Genomic DNA, 21,277 nt, shown 5'->3' on the forward strand with positions numbered 1-21,277 from the left:
CCGTCAGCTGCCATGTACTTCCCTCACACTCAGCCATTCCTCACTCATTCTGCGCAGGCGAAGTGTGTGATATTTATGCGGGAATGGGACCATGGCATCTTCTTTTCCTCTAGTACCACAGGTCTTACATGGCATCATGATGCTCCTCAGTGGTTGAAATCACCTTACATATTGGGGTGATTCTATTCTCTTCCGGCTTATAGCTGTGATTGTTGTATGTTTTTCTCATACTTAATAGAAGTCTCTTTCTGGAAAAAAAAATGTCCCACAGAAAGGCTGGTACGATGATGAATGCGGGGAAACCCGTGCCTACCTCATCCGAGAGAAAGCACAGGGGATCTCTACACATCGCCAGGCGTGCGTGATCTTTCACCGCCCCATGCAGAGGAAGAAGCGAGCCTACCTGGCGAAGTTGGAGCATAAGTTGTACCATCTTTTCTTGGGACAGGACAACAAGGAGGCGTGGCGGGTTTTCCAGACACCCAAAGCCCAGACACCTATTACATAACCGAAGACATGACATGCTTATGCTACCTCGCTCTACCAGATACCCGGACAGCCACCTCTCCCCCGACCACCAGAGAGCCGACTCACCTCCTCCACTTTCTTCTCCGTCGGCATGATCCGCGACGCCATTGACAGGTTGCAGAATGGCCGAGCCCAGGATCATGATGGATTAGTGGCAGAGCACCTTTCACATGCGAGGGATGTGCTCATGCCACTCTTAGCCCACCTGTTCAATCGGGCCCTTTGCGAAGGTTTCCCTGCCCGTTGGTCAGCGAAAACTATAGTACCGATGCACAGGATCAATGCCATGCCCCCTTGGAGACTCCCGAGACTCGCCCTACAATCCTCCCAGTAGCTAGCAGTCGATGGGCACAAGTCATGGTATAGCCAAGTATGCACCTGGTTCACGAGGCAAGGTCTCAAGATGGATTGCCTCCCCCCACTCCAGTATGACCCGGACTCCCCATTCACAGGATCAATGCCATGCCCCCTTGGAGACTCCCGAGACTCGCCCTACAGTCCTCCCAGTAGCTAGCAGTCGATGGGCACAAGTCATGGTATAGCCAAGTATGCACCTGGTTCACGAGGCAAGGTCTCAAGATGGATTGCCTCCCCCCACTCCAGTATGACCCGGACTCCCCATTCATCAAACTCTCTTAGGATGACAGGAACTGGGTAATCAGATATGCTTTATTGGGACTATACATACAGGATACCTGGATCACAAATGAGGCACTCTCACACAAATGGCAGTACTACATGGATACTTTCATGAGGCTTACAAAGGATGGTTTCATACTGAGGGCCAGATATCTTGACATATACATGTCACATACCATGCAGATTGCGGTGGACCAGTTGCAGGTGTCATCGCACCACCTGAGGATAGAGACAGGGAGAGCCATGCAGATACCTCGTGAGGAGAGGATATGCACTATGTGCTAGCACGAGGTCAAGTTAGAGGAGCACTTCATATGCAGGTGCACCATATATTATGAGATTCAAGGGAGGTTCCACTGTCTCTTCAAAGAGGGGTTTGGACCCTTATCTAGGACATGGATTACCCAGATTAGCACTGCCCATGCCTCTTCCTACCAGAGCTTCATCGCCACAGAGACTCACTGATTAGGGAGTCGAGACCCCATGGGAGACACCCACCCCGGCCCCAGCGACCATCACTCAGTTCTTCCGACCACAAGAGGATGCCCCACCAGCAATGGATGAAATACCCACAGCCTCATCGAGCAACACATTCTTGAGTGCCCGACGCCCTCCCAGACCCCACTCTAGTGTGACTCTAGACCGGGCCACGGCACTACAACGAGCCCGACGCCTCAGACTCCCTGGACCTCGCCAGCAACACAGACATTAGCCCCAGCTTGAGGAGATCTTGGAGAGGCACAAAGCCACCTTCCGACGGATCTACAGAGCCTTCTACAGGCTAACCCCATGGACGATATCCTTGACGGCCCCCTCCCCTTACCAAGGGGTAGCTCCATAGGTTGTATGATGATGATGATGGTCCCACTTTGTATCATATGGCTCAGATTTGACATTCTCAGCTCATAGCTCTAGTCTTTGTTTTCTTTTGTACCATGATGAGATTACATGGACACTATTGTATCACTTTTACCCACTGGGTCTTTTGAAGACATTTAATATAACTTTCTTTCTTTCTTTCTCTTTCACGGGCCAATTTACTCGGGACCCCATGGGAGACACCCACCCCAGCCCCAGGCGACCATCACTCAGTTCTTCCGACCACGAGAGGATGCCCCACCAGCAATGGATGAAATACCCACAGCCTCATCGAGCAACACATTCTTGAGTGCCTGACGCCCTCCCAGACCCCACTCTAGCGTGACTCTAGACCGGGCCACGGCACTACAACGAGCCCGACCTTCAGACTCCCTAGACCTCACCAGCAACACAGACATTAGCCCCAGCTTGAGGAGATCTTGGAGAGACACAAAGCCACCTTGCCACGCCCGACGGATCTGCAGAGCCTTCTACAAGCTAACCCCATGGTTGATATCCTTGACGGCCCCCTCCCCTTACCAAGGGGTAGCTCCAGAGGTTGTATGATGATGATGATGGTCCCACTTTGTATCATATGGCTCAGATTTGACATTCTCAGCTCATAGCTCTAGTCTTTGTTTTCTTTTGTACCATGATAAGAATACATGGACACTATTGTATCACTCTTGGTCTCATAGACCCACTGGGTCTTTTAAAGACGTTTAATATAACTTTCTTTCTTTCTTTCTCTCTCATGGGCCAATTTGCTCGGGATGCATCCCAGGTCTGGGTTGCTCGCACCAGACTAAAATTTACAGGCTACAACTAAACACGGAGAAAGGTTGCTCAATGCTGCATGGGATGGTCTATAGCTCTTCTCAAAGAGGCGACGAACCAATCGTTTCTAGCTATAGAACACTGAAAACGGACTGCGTATGTGAGAGTTATGACCAAAACGGTGATGGGTTGCCTTACCAAAACAGAAAACTATAATCACATAAAAGAGAGATGTTCAACCCACAAAATGATATGTTGCTTTTATTCCAAGATACGACACAATTAGAAGACAAATCACAAAAGTGATGAGAGTAAGCTTATGGGTGTTCGAGGCACGGGATCCCTTGTCCCACAAGCCGGCATGTATCAAAACGTAGGTAGGAGAGGTCAGGCTAGGCCACGTTACTCCACCTCAAGGTGCTCCCATATAGAGGCAACATATTCGGTACAAGCAAGCTCCCCTCGGATAGAAATCCCAAGCCTCACATACACCCCCCTTCTGGAGAGCTTGAAGCCTCTTTCAAGCTTTTAATCCTGCATGGGTTCATCCGCCATGGGCGGGATATCGTAGAACTACAAAACAAGTGGACATGCCAGTTCTAGCATTTTATCTTCTGGCACTCACGTATAATCTATCATGGGACGATATTTCCTTGGCATGATATCTATACTCCACCCTCCGGTCCTTGATGGAACTAAGCTCTGTACAGGCTGCACCCAACTAGGCCTCAATCCACATGCTATCTGGGGTACTCTCTTGGAGCCACTGCAGGGAGTCTAGGCTTCAATGGATGCTCCTCTCTTGCTCTCGGAAGCCAGCCAGTTTTCTCTGCGATGCCTCTTCTTATAAATTGCTAATCTCTCCAAGGCCTGCATCCAAGGCGCCTACAGCTGAACCTAAGTGAAAATCTAGGCTCTCCCATATCTCTTTTATGCTGTTGCATATCTCGGAGTCCTGAATGAGGTTATCAGGGATCCAAGTGCTCAAATGTATGTCCTGTCTCTAGGGGTCCTCCAGGGATGAAATGACAGGTGCATGATCGGAGAAAGCAGTACCTGCCAGAATACCAATCATGCCACCACGTCCACAAGCCCACTCATCTACATAAAACTGGAGATGTTAGGGCATGTACTCCTCCTGTCCGATCTCGAGAAACACAAACTCCCCAAACTCCGGTAACTGCCAAGGGTCCTGCCCCCTCAAAGCCAAAATCAACTCCTCCTAGCCATGCCACCTCCAAGTCTATCTTCTATCGACTCTTAACATGTTGAAATCCCCACCCATGAAACAGAAATCCGCTTGTGGGAGAGACTAGCAAACTGTACTCCAGAAAGTGGCTCTGCCTACTGTGGCATTCGGCACATAAACGTTCAAAAAGCCCACTCTGTCCTCTCCAATCTTGATGGTCACCCACTGAGCTTTGCCAGTGACAATGGTGCTTGATTCGACCACTGCAGGTAATAGTTGCTCGCTGATGGAAATGCATACTCCACTCTCGGTCCCGGAGGGGCCAAAAGCATGGGACCAAAAGGTGACTCCTGCCCTGACGGATCTTCCCACAATGGCGAGTATGCCCCTTATTAGAAAGATGATGCTCCTGGAGAAAGAGAATGTTCGGCCCACCAACTACTGCTCTGTGAGGCTCCCCTCTACGGACCCTACGCCTCTGAAAGCACTACATTCGTCCCAAACCCTGAATGTTCCATGAGACAATCCGCATAACTAGGCAGAATTGTCAGAACTGCCCTCCACTCGAAGAATCTTGGGCGTGGGTTTGGACGGAGAGTAATCACTATCTGTCATGGGGTGAAGCCGTGCCAGATGGGCACGAATTCTGCCCTCCATGTGGAACACAACAAAGGTTCACACACGAGACTCTCAATCCAACCGAGCCTAGGTCTCCACTTCTGAGAAAGAAAGGCACAGGACGGCAGCCTCGGTCAGGGATGACGGAGCGCCTGCCATGGAGTCCTCTTGGAGGTTCGAAGACCAGAAGTTGCCGACACACTTACTGAAGAAAGAAACTTCCTGAAAGCTAAAAACACATGCCCAAAGAGATGATGAAGAGGATTTTTTTTGCGCGCGCGGGGGCAGGGAAGGGGGGGGGGGGTGGGTTGGGCGGGTTGGGTTGTGTGGTGGAAACAGGCTAGAGAGGCAGAAGGAGGCGCTGAATGAAGGGGCACAGGAACAGGGCCGCTCACAGTCCGTAGGAGGCGGCGAGGAAGAGGACACGAGGGCAGGGTGGCACGATGGAAGGAGAGGGCGGAGGAGGAGAGCTCAGGCGGGAGGCGCACACAGGGGGGAGGCAGAGGGCAGCAAGGCAGGAGGCAGCGGGGAGGAGACAGCCGACTGCGGTGAGGGAGGGGTGGCTGAGTACAGGAGGGGCAGGGGTGGCGAGCAGAGGCTAGGAGGCGGAGGGCAGGTGCAAATACGGGGGGAGCTCCAGCAGCTCAATGCCTTCATTTATTATTTATATTTACATTTGCATTTATATTTACATTTATATTTATATTTATAGTTTACATGATTCCTGTATGTATCTTCTTACTGCACGGGACATTATAACTAGGAGTTGTTACCACGATTAACAGGGGGACTGATGCCAGTGCTATCAGCTTGACACGTTCCATTATTTGGTGGACCTGCACCTTTGTTTCCATTGCACCTATCTAGAACTTTCTTTTCATGCTGCAGACAGCAAGTCTCCCTGCTGAATATCAGTCATGGTGGGAAAATAGCAACAAAAAAGGATGCAACCTTTTTCTCATCTCTAACAACATTACACAAATGACCATGTACAGTGGACTAGACTTACAGACCTGGATTTGAGATTTACCTGCAGAGATGTAAGCCCATCGTAAATATCTAGCTTGAAATGGGACAAAAGAGTCGAATCCAATTTGTTTGTGACAGCAATCATGCCAACTAGCTTATTCTCAACCTGCCAAGAAGTGTAGTAAAATGCTTACACACATAAGGGGGGAAAAAATATGTTCATTTGCCAGGGAAACAATTTCAGCCTTGTTTTCTTTAATTTACTAATTGATGTGATATATAGTTTGTTGAATGCTTTTTATGAATGTCAAAGCACTCATCATCCAAACCATGTGTATTGAACTTTTTATATTATTTCTGCTATGTCACAGTTGTGTGTGGGAAACGCTAGTCTATTTGACAGAGCCAGTGGCACAATACGCAATTGGCATGATTGCTGCCATGTGACTAGGTCTCATCGTTTGAAATGTGAGATAGGGTGATAGACTCACACACACATGTATACATATACATACATTATAAATATAATCAATTATTTATCGATTTATTACTTGTTTATTTATTTACTTATTTATTGATTTGTTTGTTTGTTTGTTTATCTATTTATTTGTATACATATATCTATATGCCCACCAACTACATCTCATATACGTGTGTGTATAGACCATACACAGACATGCATACACACATATAGGTGTGGGGAAGCGCCCCATCTGGGAGCGGAGTGTGACAACCACACCAGCAACCCACCAACTGTGTCTCATGTGCACACACACACACACACATGGGTGTCAGGATTCAAATTCACCCCCCCTTTTGGATGGGAACGTTTGATAGCCACTTGGGCAAGGTCCTGCTAACGACATCCAATTTTTTTAAGTGTTCAAAGGAGCATTTTTTATTGAATAAACCACCATCGTGTACCCCATAACACTTTGCTTACCTCCGCAACAAGGACACTGTTGTGTCCATCTTGAGCTGCAATAAGCCGAGCCAAAGCATAGGGATATGCAGGAGCTGCTGAATCAGGAATCTTGGATAGAGGAGCTCCTTTCTTTTGAGCATTCTCAATTATTGGGAAAAGATCATCATAATTCTCCACAACTGCCTGCTTGATGTTGAAAGTGGGAAGAACTGTACTGGTCATCCAATCCCATAAGTATCTTTAGCAAAATAATTGCAACACCTTGAACATAAAATTTTGGTAATGTGTAAATAATACACAAATTGATATCTTTCAATTCTAATCTTCACATCTTGATAAAAATATTCAAAATACTTTTCAAATAAGAGTCGGCACCTTGAGCACCCAGTATTCCAGTTTTGGAATCTATAAGAGCCCATGCTTTAGAGCAAGTGTTAGACAATTCCGAGGACAAAGTGGCAAAACTATCTGTAGGAGGATGTTTCACTCCTTTGGATGCAAGCAAGCCTATGTTTCAAAAGGAACGTATGGGAAGGTGATGAGATTGTGCCAGTGGAGGAGATCACTAATCTCGAGGACATGACTAGGTATATTCCAATGGAGCCAGAGTTGGGTTCTAGATCAACGTACTAGACGGTCTCGGCATACCATCTATTCAAAGTACTTGATCAAATGGAAAGGACTATCTGAGGTCAAAGCTACATGGGAGTCAGTGCGCAGTCTAAAGAGTCGCTTCCCCGGATTCATTCCTAAGGAAATCAATAGTTCTTAAGGGGGGAAGAATGTTACATCCCCAAGGTTAACCAGGGTTAAGACCCTCAAGTTAGGTTAACCATAGCCTATGGGTAAGGCATCTTAAGTGGGGTTAAGGAGCTATTATGAGACGTGCTATATTTGGCTCCTAGTTTATAGGAGGCTTATATAAGTGACTTTATGTGAGGGAGAGCTCCTCAGACCTCGACTCGAGGCCTTGAGCTGCTTACATCCTACAGGTGTGCTCTGGTGGTGTGGGATGCCAAGGACTTTGCGCGTGGAGCCATGTCTCTAATGCTACTATCCCCCCGTACTCGGGGGTGAGCCTGAATAGCTCTATGGTTGGGCAGCGAGCTAGATGCCAATCTCTCTATGTTCCATGTTTATGCTTGACTGTCGGGATTTGATAGAAGGACTGTGATAGCAAAAGAGACCAAAGGACCAAATATATGAGAGATCAGAGCAAATCACACAGCATGCAATGGTGATATGTATATAAATGATAAAGTCCAGTACAGGAGTTCTATGTGAGACTCCGAACGAGCAGAGAAGGCTGCTGTTCCAAAAACCTAGATAACAGTCCCGAAGTAAGCCTGATGTAAGCGCCGATATATGCCTGATGTAAGGCTGATGTGAACTGAGATGTAGGCGCTGATGTAAGCACAGATGTAAGCGCTGATGTCCTGATGACTGCTGAAGTAAAACGCAAAAGTATGCTGAAGTGAAACACAGATGTACCACCGATATATGCCTGATGTAAGGCTGATGTGAACTGAGATGTAAGCGCTGATGTCCTGATGACTGCTGAAGTAAAATGCAGAAGTATGCTGAAGTGAAACGTGTTGGAAATAAGTGCACACTAGGTGTACTCTTTTCCTAGTCTAGTATAAACTTTTGTCTTGAGTCTTGTGTCTGCCATGTGGCATCTTATTTGTCCCACATATCAGCGTGGCTACTATCTCTTGTACTACACACCTATATATTGTGGGTGTCACATCATAAGAAGTATCAAGCTTGTGTCTTGTCTACACTCATCTCAAGGTAACTCTTTGTCCTTCAATCTTGTTCTCATTTCACTTCTAGTCTTCTAGTTTCTAGCTCTTGTTTACATATTTTAACATGGTATCAGAGCGAGGTTCCTCCTAGCCTCTTCAACCCATTGCCTTCATCTCAGCCATCAGGCTGTCCTTATTCAAAGTTTTCGTGGAGCTGCTACTATTCTCTCTTGGAGCTGCTGCTGCCCGTCATATTGGAACTGCTACAGCCCGCTGTACTGTTGCTGCTCTCCTTTGGCTACCTTCTTCATCGACTCAAGGGACTGTCTCTGCCTCGGATTTATTGCGCATCATCTAGAGGCAGCTGCAGATCGACTTTCCTCCTGTTGACGAGCTATTTGCTGCATTCAGTTCTGCCATCACTTCCTCTTGAAGAGTCTACAAGGTACTGTGCATTGTCTCCTTCAGTTTGCTGGTCAGTCCTTTTGTTATCCTCATATCTGCAAACTGCTGGTTCCTCATGCTTCGATGGGCTGTCACATGCTATGGCCTTGACAAGTGGTGAGAGAGCCGGCTTCTAAAAACAATTTGGATCTCTTCTTTCATTCATTTTTGCAATCTTGTAAGGGAATAGACACTACCCTTGCATTTTAGCAAGAGGTAAGACCTTCCCACATGGCCTCTTCTACTCATTCTCTCATGTCTATCGACAAATTCAATGGGTCCAACTTTCATACTTGGCAAATCAAAATCAAGTGCCATCTTATGAAAGAAAGTCTTTGGGACGTTGTTCACCATGCTGCTCCCGAAGATTCCGACATTGAGCAAGTTGTCACTTATGTTCCCAGTGCCAAGAATGACAAAGCCTATGCTATCATCTTGCTCGGTCTTGGAGATGATTACATTCATCACATCTCCGACATATAGTCTACTTCTCGAGCATGGATCACTTTGGATACCCTTTTTGGACCCCGCTCTAAAAACTCTAAGATTGCACTTATGATCTCATTCTTTGATCTATATATGTAGGAGGAAGCTACTATAGCCTCTCATGTCAATTATCTTCGCAGTCTTATGGTTCAGCTTGCATCAGTGAAGTCCCCCATCTCCGAAGATATTGCTATTGATGTGCTTCTCAAAAGCTTACCTGACACCTATGCTACTCTTGTCACCCGGCCTCTGATAGAAAACCAGAGTGCGGTAGGAGCAACCACCCGTCCACTTGTAGTCTAGATGAGAAACAAAACACAGATTGGGGCTAGAGTGCCCAAATCTGAAAACACAGCGACACCTGTTGGCCCCAAAGCTTGGCGCCCCTTGCGGTATTTCTTTATTCAATTATAATAATATGTATGGCTGAGTACAACACAAAGACCAGCCAAGAGTTTACACCTGTAAGTCCAATCTGACGGCCCACAAATCCTTCTCAGCACAGAGGATCTATGCACACAGATCTGTGTCCTCAAGCAACACACTGTGCCTCCCTCTGATCAGCCAAGATCACAAAGCAGGCCAGCCATGGGCATACATCTGGCATAACTCAAGAGCATGATACATCTTCTCAGCTCAAACATACATGTGCTGTCCAATCTCTGTCTTAATCCCTTGTCAATCTGCCAAACTCCTCCTCTCACAAGGAGCCAGATAACACATACCTGCAGCAGACATCAAGCAGTAGAAAGAGAGATGGATGAACAGAAACAGAGCTTACCAAGTTCAGCTCGTGAAACAACACTGGAGGAAGCAACAGCACCAATCTGTGCTTGCAGGCACTTGAATCCACAACCCTGCTTCACACGTGTGCTTGCACTTGCCTGTATCCTCCTCCTGATGCTCACTCTTATGCTGTCCTTGAAAAATACAGATCTGAAAATCAGCACAGTACCCGTCTGTACCGCCTCAGGATACGTGCCATGCGTTGTACTTGCATAACAGCCTGCTGTCCACTTCTGTACCTGCCTGAATCAGCATACACAGTTCTGTCCAGCACCCTGAAAAGCGCCGCCTGCAGCTACAGAATTCAGAAAAGCATGCGTCAGCCCTGTCCGTACACTATACGGCTGTCGTACAGGGCTGTACGGCCTGTGTACTTGCTGGTACAGCCTGTACTGGCCTATGCGCAGAGTTTCCAGCAGCAGTCTGTGCGCAGCCAGCCACAGAGAAGAAAGAGAGAGAGAGTGTTTGCCCAGTTCTGGCCGTACAGTGCTGTACGGCTGGTTCCACTCAGAAAAACAGCAACCCGACTGGTCTTCAGCAGCCGCCTCCTTCTTCCTGTGCTTTTCCACGCTAGGATTCAAGCGCATGAAGGAACTTCTCCTTTTGCTACACGATTCCCCAAAAAGGGAAGAGAGAGAGAGAAGAGAGAGAAAACTCCTCCCCAATTTAATCCCTAGGGCCCCAACTTAAATAAGTTCCTAGGGCCACTAAGGCCTAGGGGCAAACTTCAATAAACATTAAAACTTAATGTCCGGGCACCCCCCATGTGAATCATAAAATATTCTGACTCTGCAACCACCATGCCCACACTTGTCCTGCTCCATTTTCACAGGGCCATGACACACTACCTTCAAGTATCACAATACTCCTACTCTTGAAGGTATCATCAATGCTCTCCAAGAAGAGGAAAGAACTCAACAACAAAAGGTAACTGACACTGCATTTTTAGCAAAGAAAGGAAGTTCTAAGGTAAGAAAGCCTTGCACCCATTGTGGCAAAACTAATCATATGGAGAAGGACTGCTTCAAGGCTCATCCATGCACCATTTGTGGCCGTGATAATCACCGGGAGAAGGACTGCTACTCTAAACCCTCTACATCAGCCCCTACATCTACCTCAGCCCATGTTGCTGCAGCATCTCCATCAGCAGATCTTGCTGTTCATTCCTCATATGATGAAACGTGGGCTTTCTGATTACTTCATCTTTCTTGTCTACCACTTTGACCACCGATGATGTAGGTCAAGGGGTTCTAGTGTCTTACTCATTCTGCTTTTGGACCTCTCTCTTGTCCCTACCCAAGAGGCAGAGATTGCCCTTGAGGAGGGGATGTCTTCAAGGTCCATCTATTTGTCTACAGTCAGTCTTCTGTCTATCTAGTCTTGTCTGTCTGTCTATTTGTCTATCAATCTGACTATGTCTTGTTTTAGATCCATCTTGTCCCTACCCTTGTGGACCCATATGAGGATATCACTTGAGGAGGGGTGTCTCAGGATCTTTTCTATCTTGTCTTCTATCTTGTCTTTCAGTCTTGGTCTTGTCTTGTCTGTCTTTCAGTCTTGTCTTTTGTCTTCCACCTAGTGTCCACTTAAGGAGGGTGTTGGAAATAAGTGCACACTAGGTGTACTCTTTTCCTAGTCTAGTATAAACTTTTGTCTTGAGTCTTGTGTGTCTGCCATGTGGCATCTTATTTGTCCCACATATCAGCATGGCTACTATCTCTTGTACTACACACCTATATATTGTGGGTGTCACATCATAAGAAGTATCAAGCTTGTGTCTTGTCTACACTCATCTCAAGGTAACTCTTTGTCCTTCAATCTTGTTCTCATTTCACTTCTAGTCTTCTAGTTTCTAGCTCTTGTTTCCATATTTTAACAAAACGCAAATGTATGCGACCTGTACCAGTAGCAGCAACCGGAGAGGAAAAACGCTGATGATCACCCCTGATGTAGGCGACCAATTCAGCAGCAGCAAAGAGTAGGTTCCACCTGTCGTAGGCGGCCTGTACCAACAGCAGCAGCCGGAGAAGAAAAACGCAGATGATCTGCCCTGATGCAGGCGACCAATCCAGCAGCAGCAGGGAGTAGGTTCCACCTGTCCTAGGCGGCCTATACCAACAGTAGCAGCCAGAGGAGGAAAAACGCTGAGGTTCAGTCCTATAGTAGGCGACCAGCAGAGAAGGTACTCGTGATTGATGTGTTCATAAGGATGCGCCTCATATTTATATGGAAAGGGAGGGTGCTGGTTGGCCAGCAGATAAAAGTGAAGTTTAAATGACTAAATAGCCTTTTTTGGGCTGGGTAAAATACCCTTTTGGGTATATTTTCACACACCCCCTCTTAGACTAAAAAGGGATTATGAGAGAAGATGAGGGGAAAAACAACTTTGGTTGTCGAAGATGAGGATCATGTGATTTGAGACCGGAGTAGAGGCTTCTGAGTTTGGGAGGTACTGGAAGAATGCCACAATGCAAGAGGTTTTCACATGCATGAACGCCCATTTTTGGGTTTTCATTCATACATGCGCCCCAAACACAAAAATAGAATGTTGTGCATAGGGAATGCAAGATGAAAAAAAATGCAATGCAGTGGGTTTTCACATGAGCTGTGCCCTCATGGGGTTTTCACTGACTCATGTGCCCGATACAAAAATGATAAAAAAAATGTGAAGGGAGAGGAAGATCCCCCTCTCAATGTGCGGAGGATGATCGTGGTGGACCGATGACGATCTGATCGCGAAGTTGCACCCACTGCTCGAATGACGACAATCCGTCTTTTACTCAATCTGGTTGCCCACCACAAATGGCCAGTCTATCAGATGGATGTTAAGAGTGCCTTTTTAAATGGCATTCTCGACGAAGAGGAGGTCTACGTTGACCAACCTCCGGGTTTCCCGCTCCCCCGTTTTGAGGACAAAGTCTTTCGCTTGCATAAAGCTCGTTATGGGCTTAAGCAAGCCTCCTGGCCGTGGTATCATTGCATCGACAAAATTTTTCGCAGCCAAGGTTTTCAACCATCTCACTGTGACCCCAATATCTATATTCACATTGATCAGAGGATGGTTTGCTACCTAGTACTGTATGTCGATGACCTCATTATTTCTGGTTCACACCAAGCCAAAATGGCTGATATCATGGCATAGCTCAGACGAACTTTTGATATGATTGATCTCGGTCTTCTCTCATATTTCCTTGGCATTGAGGATTCCCGAAGCACGATGAGTAGCATGTTGTGGGAATGGGGAGCGATGCTGCTTACCCATTTGACAGGGCTGACAGACATCCTTTGTCAATTTGAGGCTGGGTATGCCTTCAACTAACTGGTCTCGAGATAGCTCGTAGAGTGTGGCATAGGGTAGATGACCATAGCGAAAGTGCCATAGTCGTTCAATGTCGGATGGAGCTAAGGTCACATAGGCACGAACCCGATGAAACTCTAAACCAGCCGAAGATGGCTCAGTTAAAAAAGTAGACATCCAGTACAAACCATCCTTCTGAGCTTGACCTCTGGCAACAACAAGACCGGTAGTCTCATCAATTACCTCGACAACTCGTTTGTTGAAGTAAACTCCACGATCGAGTTGGATCAGCTGGGATACAGAACGTGAGTCGAGACCTAAATTAGGGACAGATAGACACTGTGCAAGGTAGCCTGGTTGGGGCCAGTGTTGGTGTCAAATAAGACGGTGCCAAAGGATTTTATGGACATCATTGTGTTGTTGCCACATCGAGCTTCTCCCTTAACAGGACGCTGAGAGATGAAAATGTCAGCATTGCGTGCCATATGGTAAGTAGCTCCACTATCAACTACCCAAGTGACTGGATGACCACAGGGAAGAGTTGGATGGGCCTCAATGATGGGCACAGAAGGATTGTCAGGTAACTGACAGATCTGAATGAAGGCAAAGGCTTTCCCCCGCGGATGGCCTCGTTTAGGCCTTTGTTTCTTCTTCTTTCTGGAGGAGTGGTCAGAGCCAACCTTAAATGTGACCTGAGCGATATTGGCCGAGGGGCCGGGATGAGGTGTAAGGGAAGACTAGTCAGACATCTCTTCAGGGGTGGTGAAAGAAACTAACTGGGAGGGTGGGGCTTGAGCAACCTGACCAATGGATCGCCACTGAGGGAACACGACCAAGTTGAACCATTGCCCTTTTGGCAAAATCTTTTCTTTTTGGGAATATTTTGCCAATGGGGAATGGGTGTTGAGGCAGGGTTTTTGGAATCAGTATTGTTGCCGGGAGGTTTGCCTTGATTTCCTGAGTTGTTGTTCCCCTTCCCTTGCTGTCCTTTTTGAGTAGAGGTGGTATTGGACACAAGGGCCCCCTCTTGAGTGGAGGAAGAGGATGACTTCTTGGGATGAAATTGGTCATGCGAAGCTCAAGAGTTGGCACTCACACTCACATAGGTTAGGCATAGGTTCTAAACTAATGATCTGTGTGACAAAAGTAAAGAAATGTCATGTGCATGATAAATACAGAAGAGGACAAGTGTGGACTCAGAGCAAGGCCTGGAGGGCATGAAGAGGGTGTCTTGACAGTGCGTTAGAAGCAAAGATAGGCTGTCGGCTACTCACAGAACTAGTCGGCTGAACCAGAGGATAGGGCGGCAACAAGCGCATCATGATCAAGGAGGAATATCCAGTCGGGCAGCGCTGAAGGTGTTAGAAGTCATCTCCTGTCTATTTGTATACACCAGGGCCTCTGTTGTGGGTGTGCCCGCCCGTATATCATTTTTCCACACTCCCCGTATTTTTTCCCTATTTTTCCCATTTTTTTCTAGTGGCTGGAGGGCTACCAGTTGATGCCAAGAGCACTCTGAAGCTGGCCGACTGCATCTGTATCAGTCGTGGGCTGTCTGAGTGCTGGCCGACTTGTTCTGTCCAGGCGTGGGGCATCAGATGCTGGCCGACTGCTATATTCAGCAGTCGTGGGAGTTTTGCTCAGTCGTGGGCCCTTTTCAGTGCTGGCCGACTGCCCTCATGGGCTTGTATATATTGCCCCCCATCCTCCTCCACTTTCTCATTCAGTATCTTCAGGATCTTGTGTATAGAGAAGAGTTTACACACATCTCTCTGTGGTTCTTGTGCTGATTATTTTCTGCAGTCTACTTGCTCTTGTCTACCCAAGTTTGGATATCATTTCCGCTGCATATTCTGACATGGTATCAGAGCCCTAGGCTCTAGGAGATCTTGGGCGTTTTTCTGAGCAAGAGGGGGAGCAACAGGTTGCTGATCGGTGGACTGTTTCGGGCTGAACGGGAAGTGAAGGTGCAAGAGGAAGGCGGGCAGAGGGGCTGGACAGCCACTTGCATATTTTCAGATTTTCAGATTTTTCCCACCCACCCACCCTTTCAGGTTACTCTCCGAGATGGCGGATTTACTCGAGATGGCTGAGAAGCACGTGAAGATTCCGACTCTCCCCACGTTCCCAGTGGATCGGCAGTTGGACGGGTCCAATTATGGCATCTGGAAGGTCATGATGGAGTCAGTTCTGGAGTCATATGATCTTGCTGATTTTATTATCAAAGGGGTGCCAAGGCCGGAAGCTGAGGAAGGGGAGGTTTTATCGACGAGGAAGGACCGAGAGGCACAGGCACAAATGTGGGACCGTGTCAACGCCAGGGTCCGGTCGTTTATATTCCTCAATTGCACTCCACAGGTGATCAACCATGTGAAGCACATGACGCTGGCGAGAGGCATATGGGAGCACTTGGCTTCTTTGTACAACAGGGTGTCACCCATGAAGCGGATATCCTTGGAAGTGCAGATGCGGGTTATGAACCCTGCAAAGTCTTCGACGATGCGGGAACACATTAACAAGCTCCAGGCCCTTCAGCAGGAAGTCCTTCAAGCTGGGAAAGAGATATCGTCCGAAGATATGGCCATCACGTTACTTTCCCACTTGCCTGGTCAGTATTCCGCTTTCACCCCATATGACTCCATTTGAGGCATATTTTGGCAGGAAACCCGATGTCTCGCACTTCCGTGTCTTTGGGAGTGACGCGTATGTACATATTCCGAAGAAGCAGAGGGGGAAGCTTGACTCCAAGTCCCGCAAGCTGGTATTTGTGGGGTATAACTCTCTTTCCAAAGGATACAGGTTGTATGATCCAGAGAGGAACGAGATTGTTGTCAGCCGGGATGTGGTCTTTGACGAGCATGTTCCAGCATCCACTGTCGAGGAGCCGCCACTTCTTGGAGATCCAGAGTCTGATGATGATTCCCAGTCTACCACTCCAGTTGATCCACCTCAGTCATCACAGGAGGTTGAGCCCGCAGCTAGAGTTGAGCCCCCGCGACCACAGGAGGCTCCACGATCTGTTCGAGTACCTAGGTGGTTGATGGACACCCTTCGGGAGTCAGGTGTCACGGAGCTACCCTTCGAGTGGACCACAGAGGACGGCCCTCGAAGATCACATCGAGTTCGAGATAAAAGCAACACGGCGGAGCTTCTTCAGGTGAACTATGCTCTTATGTCTCATATCATGCGGGATAAAGAGCCCACTTCCGTAAAGGAAGCCCTTTCACAGGATACTTGGAGGGAAGCCATGCAGGTGGAACTTGACGCCATCGAGAAGAACAACACTTGGGAGATGGTACCGAGGCCGTCGAAGCGGTCAGTCATTGGTGTCAAATGGGTCTTTAAGACCAAGTACGCGGCTGATGGGTCGGTGGACAAACACAAAGCCAGGCTCGTGGCTAAGGGTTATGCTCAGCGGCCAGGCATCGACTACGAGGATACCTTTGCACCGACAGCGCGGATGACCACGATTCGGACCGTTCTTGCCCTTGCTTCTTCTCAGAGGTGGCCCGTGTACCAGATGGATGTAAAATCGGCGTTCCTTAATGGTGACCTGCAGGAGGAGGTGTACGTTGAGCAGCCTCCAGGCTTCCTTGTTCCAGGATCGGAAGGGATGGTTTACAGGTTACGTAAGGCCTTGTATGGTCTTAAGCAGGCTCCGCGGGCTTGGAATCAGAAGATTGATTCCTTCTTTATTCGGACTGGATTCCAGAGATCGGTTGCAGATCCGAACCTGTATCTCTTTCGGGAACGCGGCATGGTCACACTCATCATCCTTTATGTGGATGATCTCATTCTCACCGGCGGTCATGTGGAGCACATTGGAGTGACGAAGGCTGCCTTGTCAAAGGAGTTTGAGATGACCGACTTAGGCTTACTCCACTTCTTCTTGGGATTGGAGATCTGGCAGACCCAGAGGGGGTTTTTCGTCTCTCAGCAGCGGTATGTTCATGAGTTGCTTGAGGCCTTTGGGATGGAGAACTGCAAGCCTATTACTTCGCCGATGGACCCGAACACAAAGTTAACCGTTACAGATCCTTGTGAGCCAGTTGATGCCTCGCAGTACCGGAAGTTGGTTGGTTCATTGATCTGGTTGCTGAACACCAGATTGGACTTGAGCTTCTTCGTGGGGCTGTTGAGCTCTTTTATGCAGACGCCATTGAAGACTCATTGGGACGCAGGATTGCGGATCTTGCGGTATCTGCAGAGTACGAAGGATCTGGGACTCTTTTACACAGGAGGGAATGGAGTCAAGCTCCAAGGTTGGAGTGACTCAGATTGGGGAGGAGATCCAGACACGAGGAGATCTACTTCAGGATACACTTTTACCCTCGGCTCAGGAGCGGTTTCTTGGAACAGGAAGAAGCAGCCGACTATTGCCCTTTCTTCGACAGAGGCAGAGTATCGGGCTGCTTGTGGTGCTGCTTGTGAGGTTGTATGGCTGCGGAGGCTGCTTGGCGAGATGGGGTTTCCACAGAGGGAGCCCACAGTCATCCAGTGTGATAACCAGAGTTGTATAGCTATTGCTCGGAACCCGGTTTTCCATGCCCGGACCAAGCATATAGAGATACAGTATCACTTTGTTCGTGAGAAGATCTTGGCGGGTGACATCTTGCTACTTTATTGTTCGACGGAGGACAATGCGGCAGACCTCTTCACGAAGTCTCTACCTCAGGCTACGCTCAGGCGGCACTCCAGCTCCCTGGGGTTGGTTACACAGCCAGGAGCTGAGAGGGGGTGTCAGAAGTCATCTCCTGTCTATTTGTATACACCAGGGCCTCTGTTGTGGGTGTGCCCGCCCGTATATCATTTTTCCACACTCCCCGTATTTTTTCCCTATTTTTCCCATTTTTTTCTAGTGGCTGGAGGGCTGCCAGTTGATGCCAGGAGCACTCTGAAGCTGGCCGACTGCATCTATATCAGTCGTGGGCTGTCTGAGTGCTGGCCGACTTGTTCTGTCCAGGCGTGGGGCATCAGATGCTGGCCGACTGCTATATTCAGCAGTCGTGGGAGTTTTGCTCAGTCGTGGGCCCTTTTTAGTGCTGGCCGACTGCCCTCATGGGCTTGTATATATTGCCCCCCATCCTCCTCCACTTTCTCATTCAGTATCTTCGGGATCTTGTGTATAGAGAAGAGTTTACACACATCTCTCTGTGTTTCTTGTGCTGATTATTTTCTGCAGTCTACTTGCTCTTGTCTACCCAAGTTTGGATATCATATCCGCTGCATATTCTGACAGAAGGGGTATTTAAGGCATAAATGACTGGCCGACCAGCAATCGGCCAGTATACCGAGTGTCCCAAAACACTATAAAAGCCAAAGAGTGCTCATAGCTTGAATCATTCAGTCCTTTAGGGATTGGATCCTTAGGGTCCAAGTAGGGACCAGAATTTTGGTGTTTATCACCCTTTTTATGAAGACAGCCTAGGGCTGTAGCAGAGTACCCTTTTTGTACTATATGAATATACTGAATTTCCAGCATCTCTCTCTCTCTCTACTCTCTCTCCATATCTGTGTTTTGCATCAGTATGTTTCTAGGAGTGTTTAGGGCTGAAAGAAGAGGAGGTACGTGTCCTTCCTGAGAAAAAGTCCCATACCGAAGTCCAATTTGTCGGCTAGAATGAGAAGCAGGGCTCTCTAGTTGAGGTCCAATACTAGCACACTGGCTGTGGGCATGTATCCTCCTCTGGAAGTAACAGCTGATGAGCTCGGAGATATGCGAAGGGTGTAGAGGGTGAGTAGGTAAAAGTAGGTTGGTCATCTCCCAATGAAAGACCTCGAACAGGGCTCTCCAATGAATGAGGAGTCCCATCCTCCATGTGATCTATATCTAAATAAGGAGAATCAATATCTGGTATGAAAGGCTGATCCTCCGGAATCGTGGGTAGGCGATCCATGCTGTGCGCTCTCAAGGTCTTCAATCCTTTTGCTCACGATAGCTCTGATACCATGTGAGGGCAAAAGAGACCAAAGGACCAAATATATGAGAGATCAGAGCAAATCACACAGCATGCAATGGTGATATGTATATAAATGATAAAGTCTAGTACAGGAGCTCTATGTGAGACTCCGAACGAGCAGAGAAGGCTGTTGTCCCAAAAAACACAGATGACAGTCCCGAAGTAAGCCTGATGTAAGCGCCGATATATGAAGGCTGATGCGAGCACTGATGTCCTGATGACTGCTGAAGTAAAACGCAGTAGTATGCTGAAGTGAAACGCAGATGTATGCGGCCTGTACCAGCAGCAGCAACCGGAGAGGAAAAACGCTGATGATCACCCCTAATGTAGGCGACCAATTCAGCAGCAGCAGAGAGTAGGTTCCACCTGTCGTAGGCGGCCTGTACCAACAGCAGCAACCGGAGAAGAAAAATGTAGATGATCTGCCCTGATGTAGGCGACCAATCCAGCAGCAGCAGGGAGTAGGTTCCACCTGTCGTAGGCAGCCTGTACCAACAGCAGCAGGCGGAGGAGGAAAAACGCTGAGGTTCAGTCCTGAAGTAGGCGACCAGCAGAGAAGGTACTCGTGACTGATGTGTTCATAAGGATGCGCCTCATATTTATATGGAAAGGGAGGGTGCTGGTTGGCCAGCAGATAAAAGTGAAGTTTAAATGACTAAATAGCCCTTTTTGGGCTGGGTAAAATACCCTTTTGGGTATATTTTCACACAAGGACTTTACAGTTCACACCAAAAGACTCAATAACCCTTTCACACTACTGAGACTCGGACTATTCCAACAGACACAACAGTTTCTCAAAGAGACAATCAATGCCTTTTTTGGTGCAAAGAATTACAAAATACACGACGTATCATAGTCACCATTTCTCCCAAGAACCTTTCACTAGCAAAAGGTCCCTAGAGACCCTCAATTTCTTCATGGTGATGAACATGGTGATCATGACGTTTGTTCATGATCTTGGGGTTTGGCATGGTGACCATTTCTCTTAGCCTCTTAGGTCCCTTCCACCACCAAAAGGCCCTAAATTTCATCATGTTGATGAGCATGGTGATTATTTGTGGCCCTCAATTTCCTCATCTTTGACCTTGCGCTGGTGAAAGAATCCAAGGCATCAACTTGTTCCACAGTTATAGGGACTAACACAGCATGTTCATAAGAGACCCTCCTATTCTTCCAAGGACCCTTTTGCCAAGAAAGAACTCTTTGAAGCAATATTACAATATAGTCACCTAAATATGCAGCCATCATTCAATCAAGAGAGAGTCACTGATTGCCTAACTATGCATAAACTCAATTGACTAGCACCCTTCCCAGCACACTTTTGCCGACAAAAGGGTACCGAATGCATGTCTTGCTTGGGCCTTTCTAGAACATGAAAATCGTCTCTCTCTCTCTCATGTTGTATACTACAAAGACCAGAGATGCTCAGGCCTTTATTTACTAGAGAGCTGTCATCCCCAAGAGGCCTTACTAAGGCGACAGCCATTCTCCATGCTCAGCAGGATACCACTCAATTGTCCATGACTAACTTCTTTGGACCTCATCAAGTGAATGTGACAGAAACCCAAGACCCATTGAAACCTTGCACACATGGAGTTATCCGAGACCCCTCAGAGGGCCATTTGTCCATCCTCCAAGATCTGGACCCTCTTCTGTGCTAGTTGCAGATCTGGGACATCCTCTAGTGTGAGAGAGCACCTCTGCCTGCATTGGTGGACATTTCCTTCATGTATACTGTTATACAGGAGGATAATACAAGATGAGCATCATTAGAGGTTTGGTGGCAAATCCTGCAGCTCTTTACACCCCCCCCCTGGCGGGCACGCGGGGCGGCATTTGCAGGACAATCACTTGGGGGACTATTGCATGGGCTGTAATGCCCACACGGCTACAGTTTGCTCTTGAGCTCATGAGAGGGTTGTAGTCCAAGGTTGATGCCGTACGTACGTACGGATCCGTACAGTACGGTACAGCCATACGGTACGGTACCGTGCTGTACGGATCCATACGGAAACATTTTATAAAAAATAAAAAATTGTGGGGCGTGTGGCG

The 21,277-nt window shown here is 47.8% G+C and overlaps 1 protein-coding gene across 4 annotated transcripts in view; it reads right to left on the reverse strand.

Annotated features, from left to right (window-relative positions):
* The window catches only part of LOC147635980 (cilia- and flagella-associated protein 61-like), a 60,345-nt gene that overhangs the window by 32,318 nt on the left and 6,750 nt on the right, over nt 1-21,277 (reverse strand). For 2 of the 4 annotated variants that reach the window (XM_086801406.1, XM_086801407.1), the window contains 3 exons: nt 6,522-6,717; nt 5,640-5,744; nt 5,383-5,510 (listed from right to left, as the gene is read on the reverse strand). In XM_086801406.1, coding sequence (XP_086657532.1) covers nt 5,383-5,510; nt 5,640-5,659 — 148 coding nt within the window. In that variant the 5' untranslated portion in view covers nt 5,660-5,744; nt 6,522-6,717. The remainder of the gene's footprint in view (nt 1-5,382; nt 5,511-5,639; nt 5,745-6,521; nt 6,718-21,277) is intronic. The other 2 variants (XM_086801404.1, XM_086801405.1) reach the window with 1 other exon arrangement.

The sequence above is a fragment of the Cibotium barometz genome, chromosome 8 (assembly GCF_041138505.1).
Source record: "Cibotium barometz isolate CiBa-2024 chromosome 8, ASM4113850v1, whole genome shotgun sequence".
Classification (NCBI taxonomy): domain Eukaryota; kingdom Viridiplantae; phylum Streptophyta; class Polypodiopsida; order Cyatheales; family Cibotiaceae; genus Cibotium; species Cibotium barometz.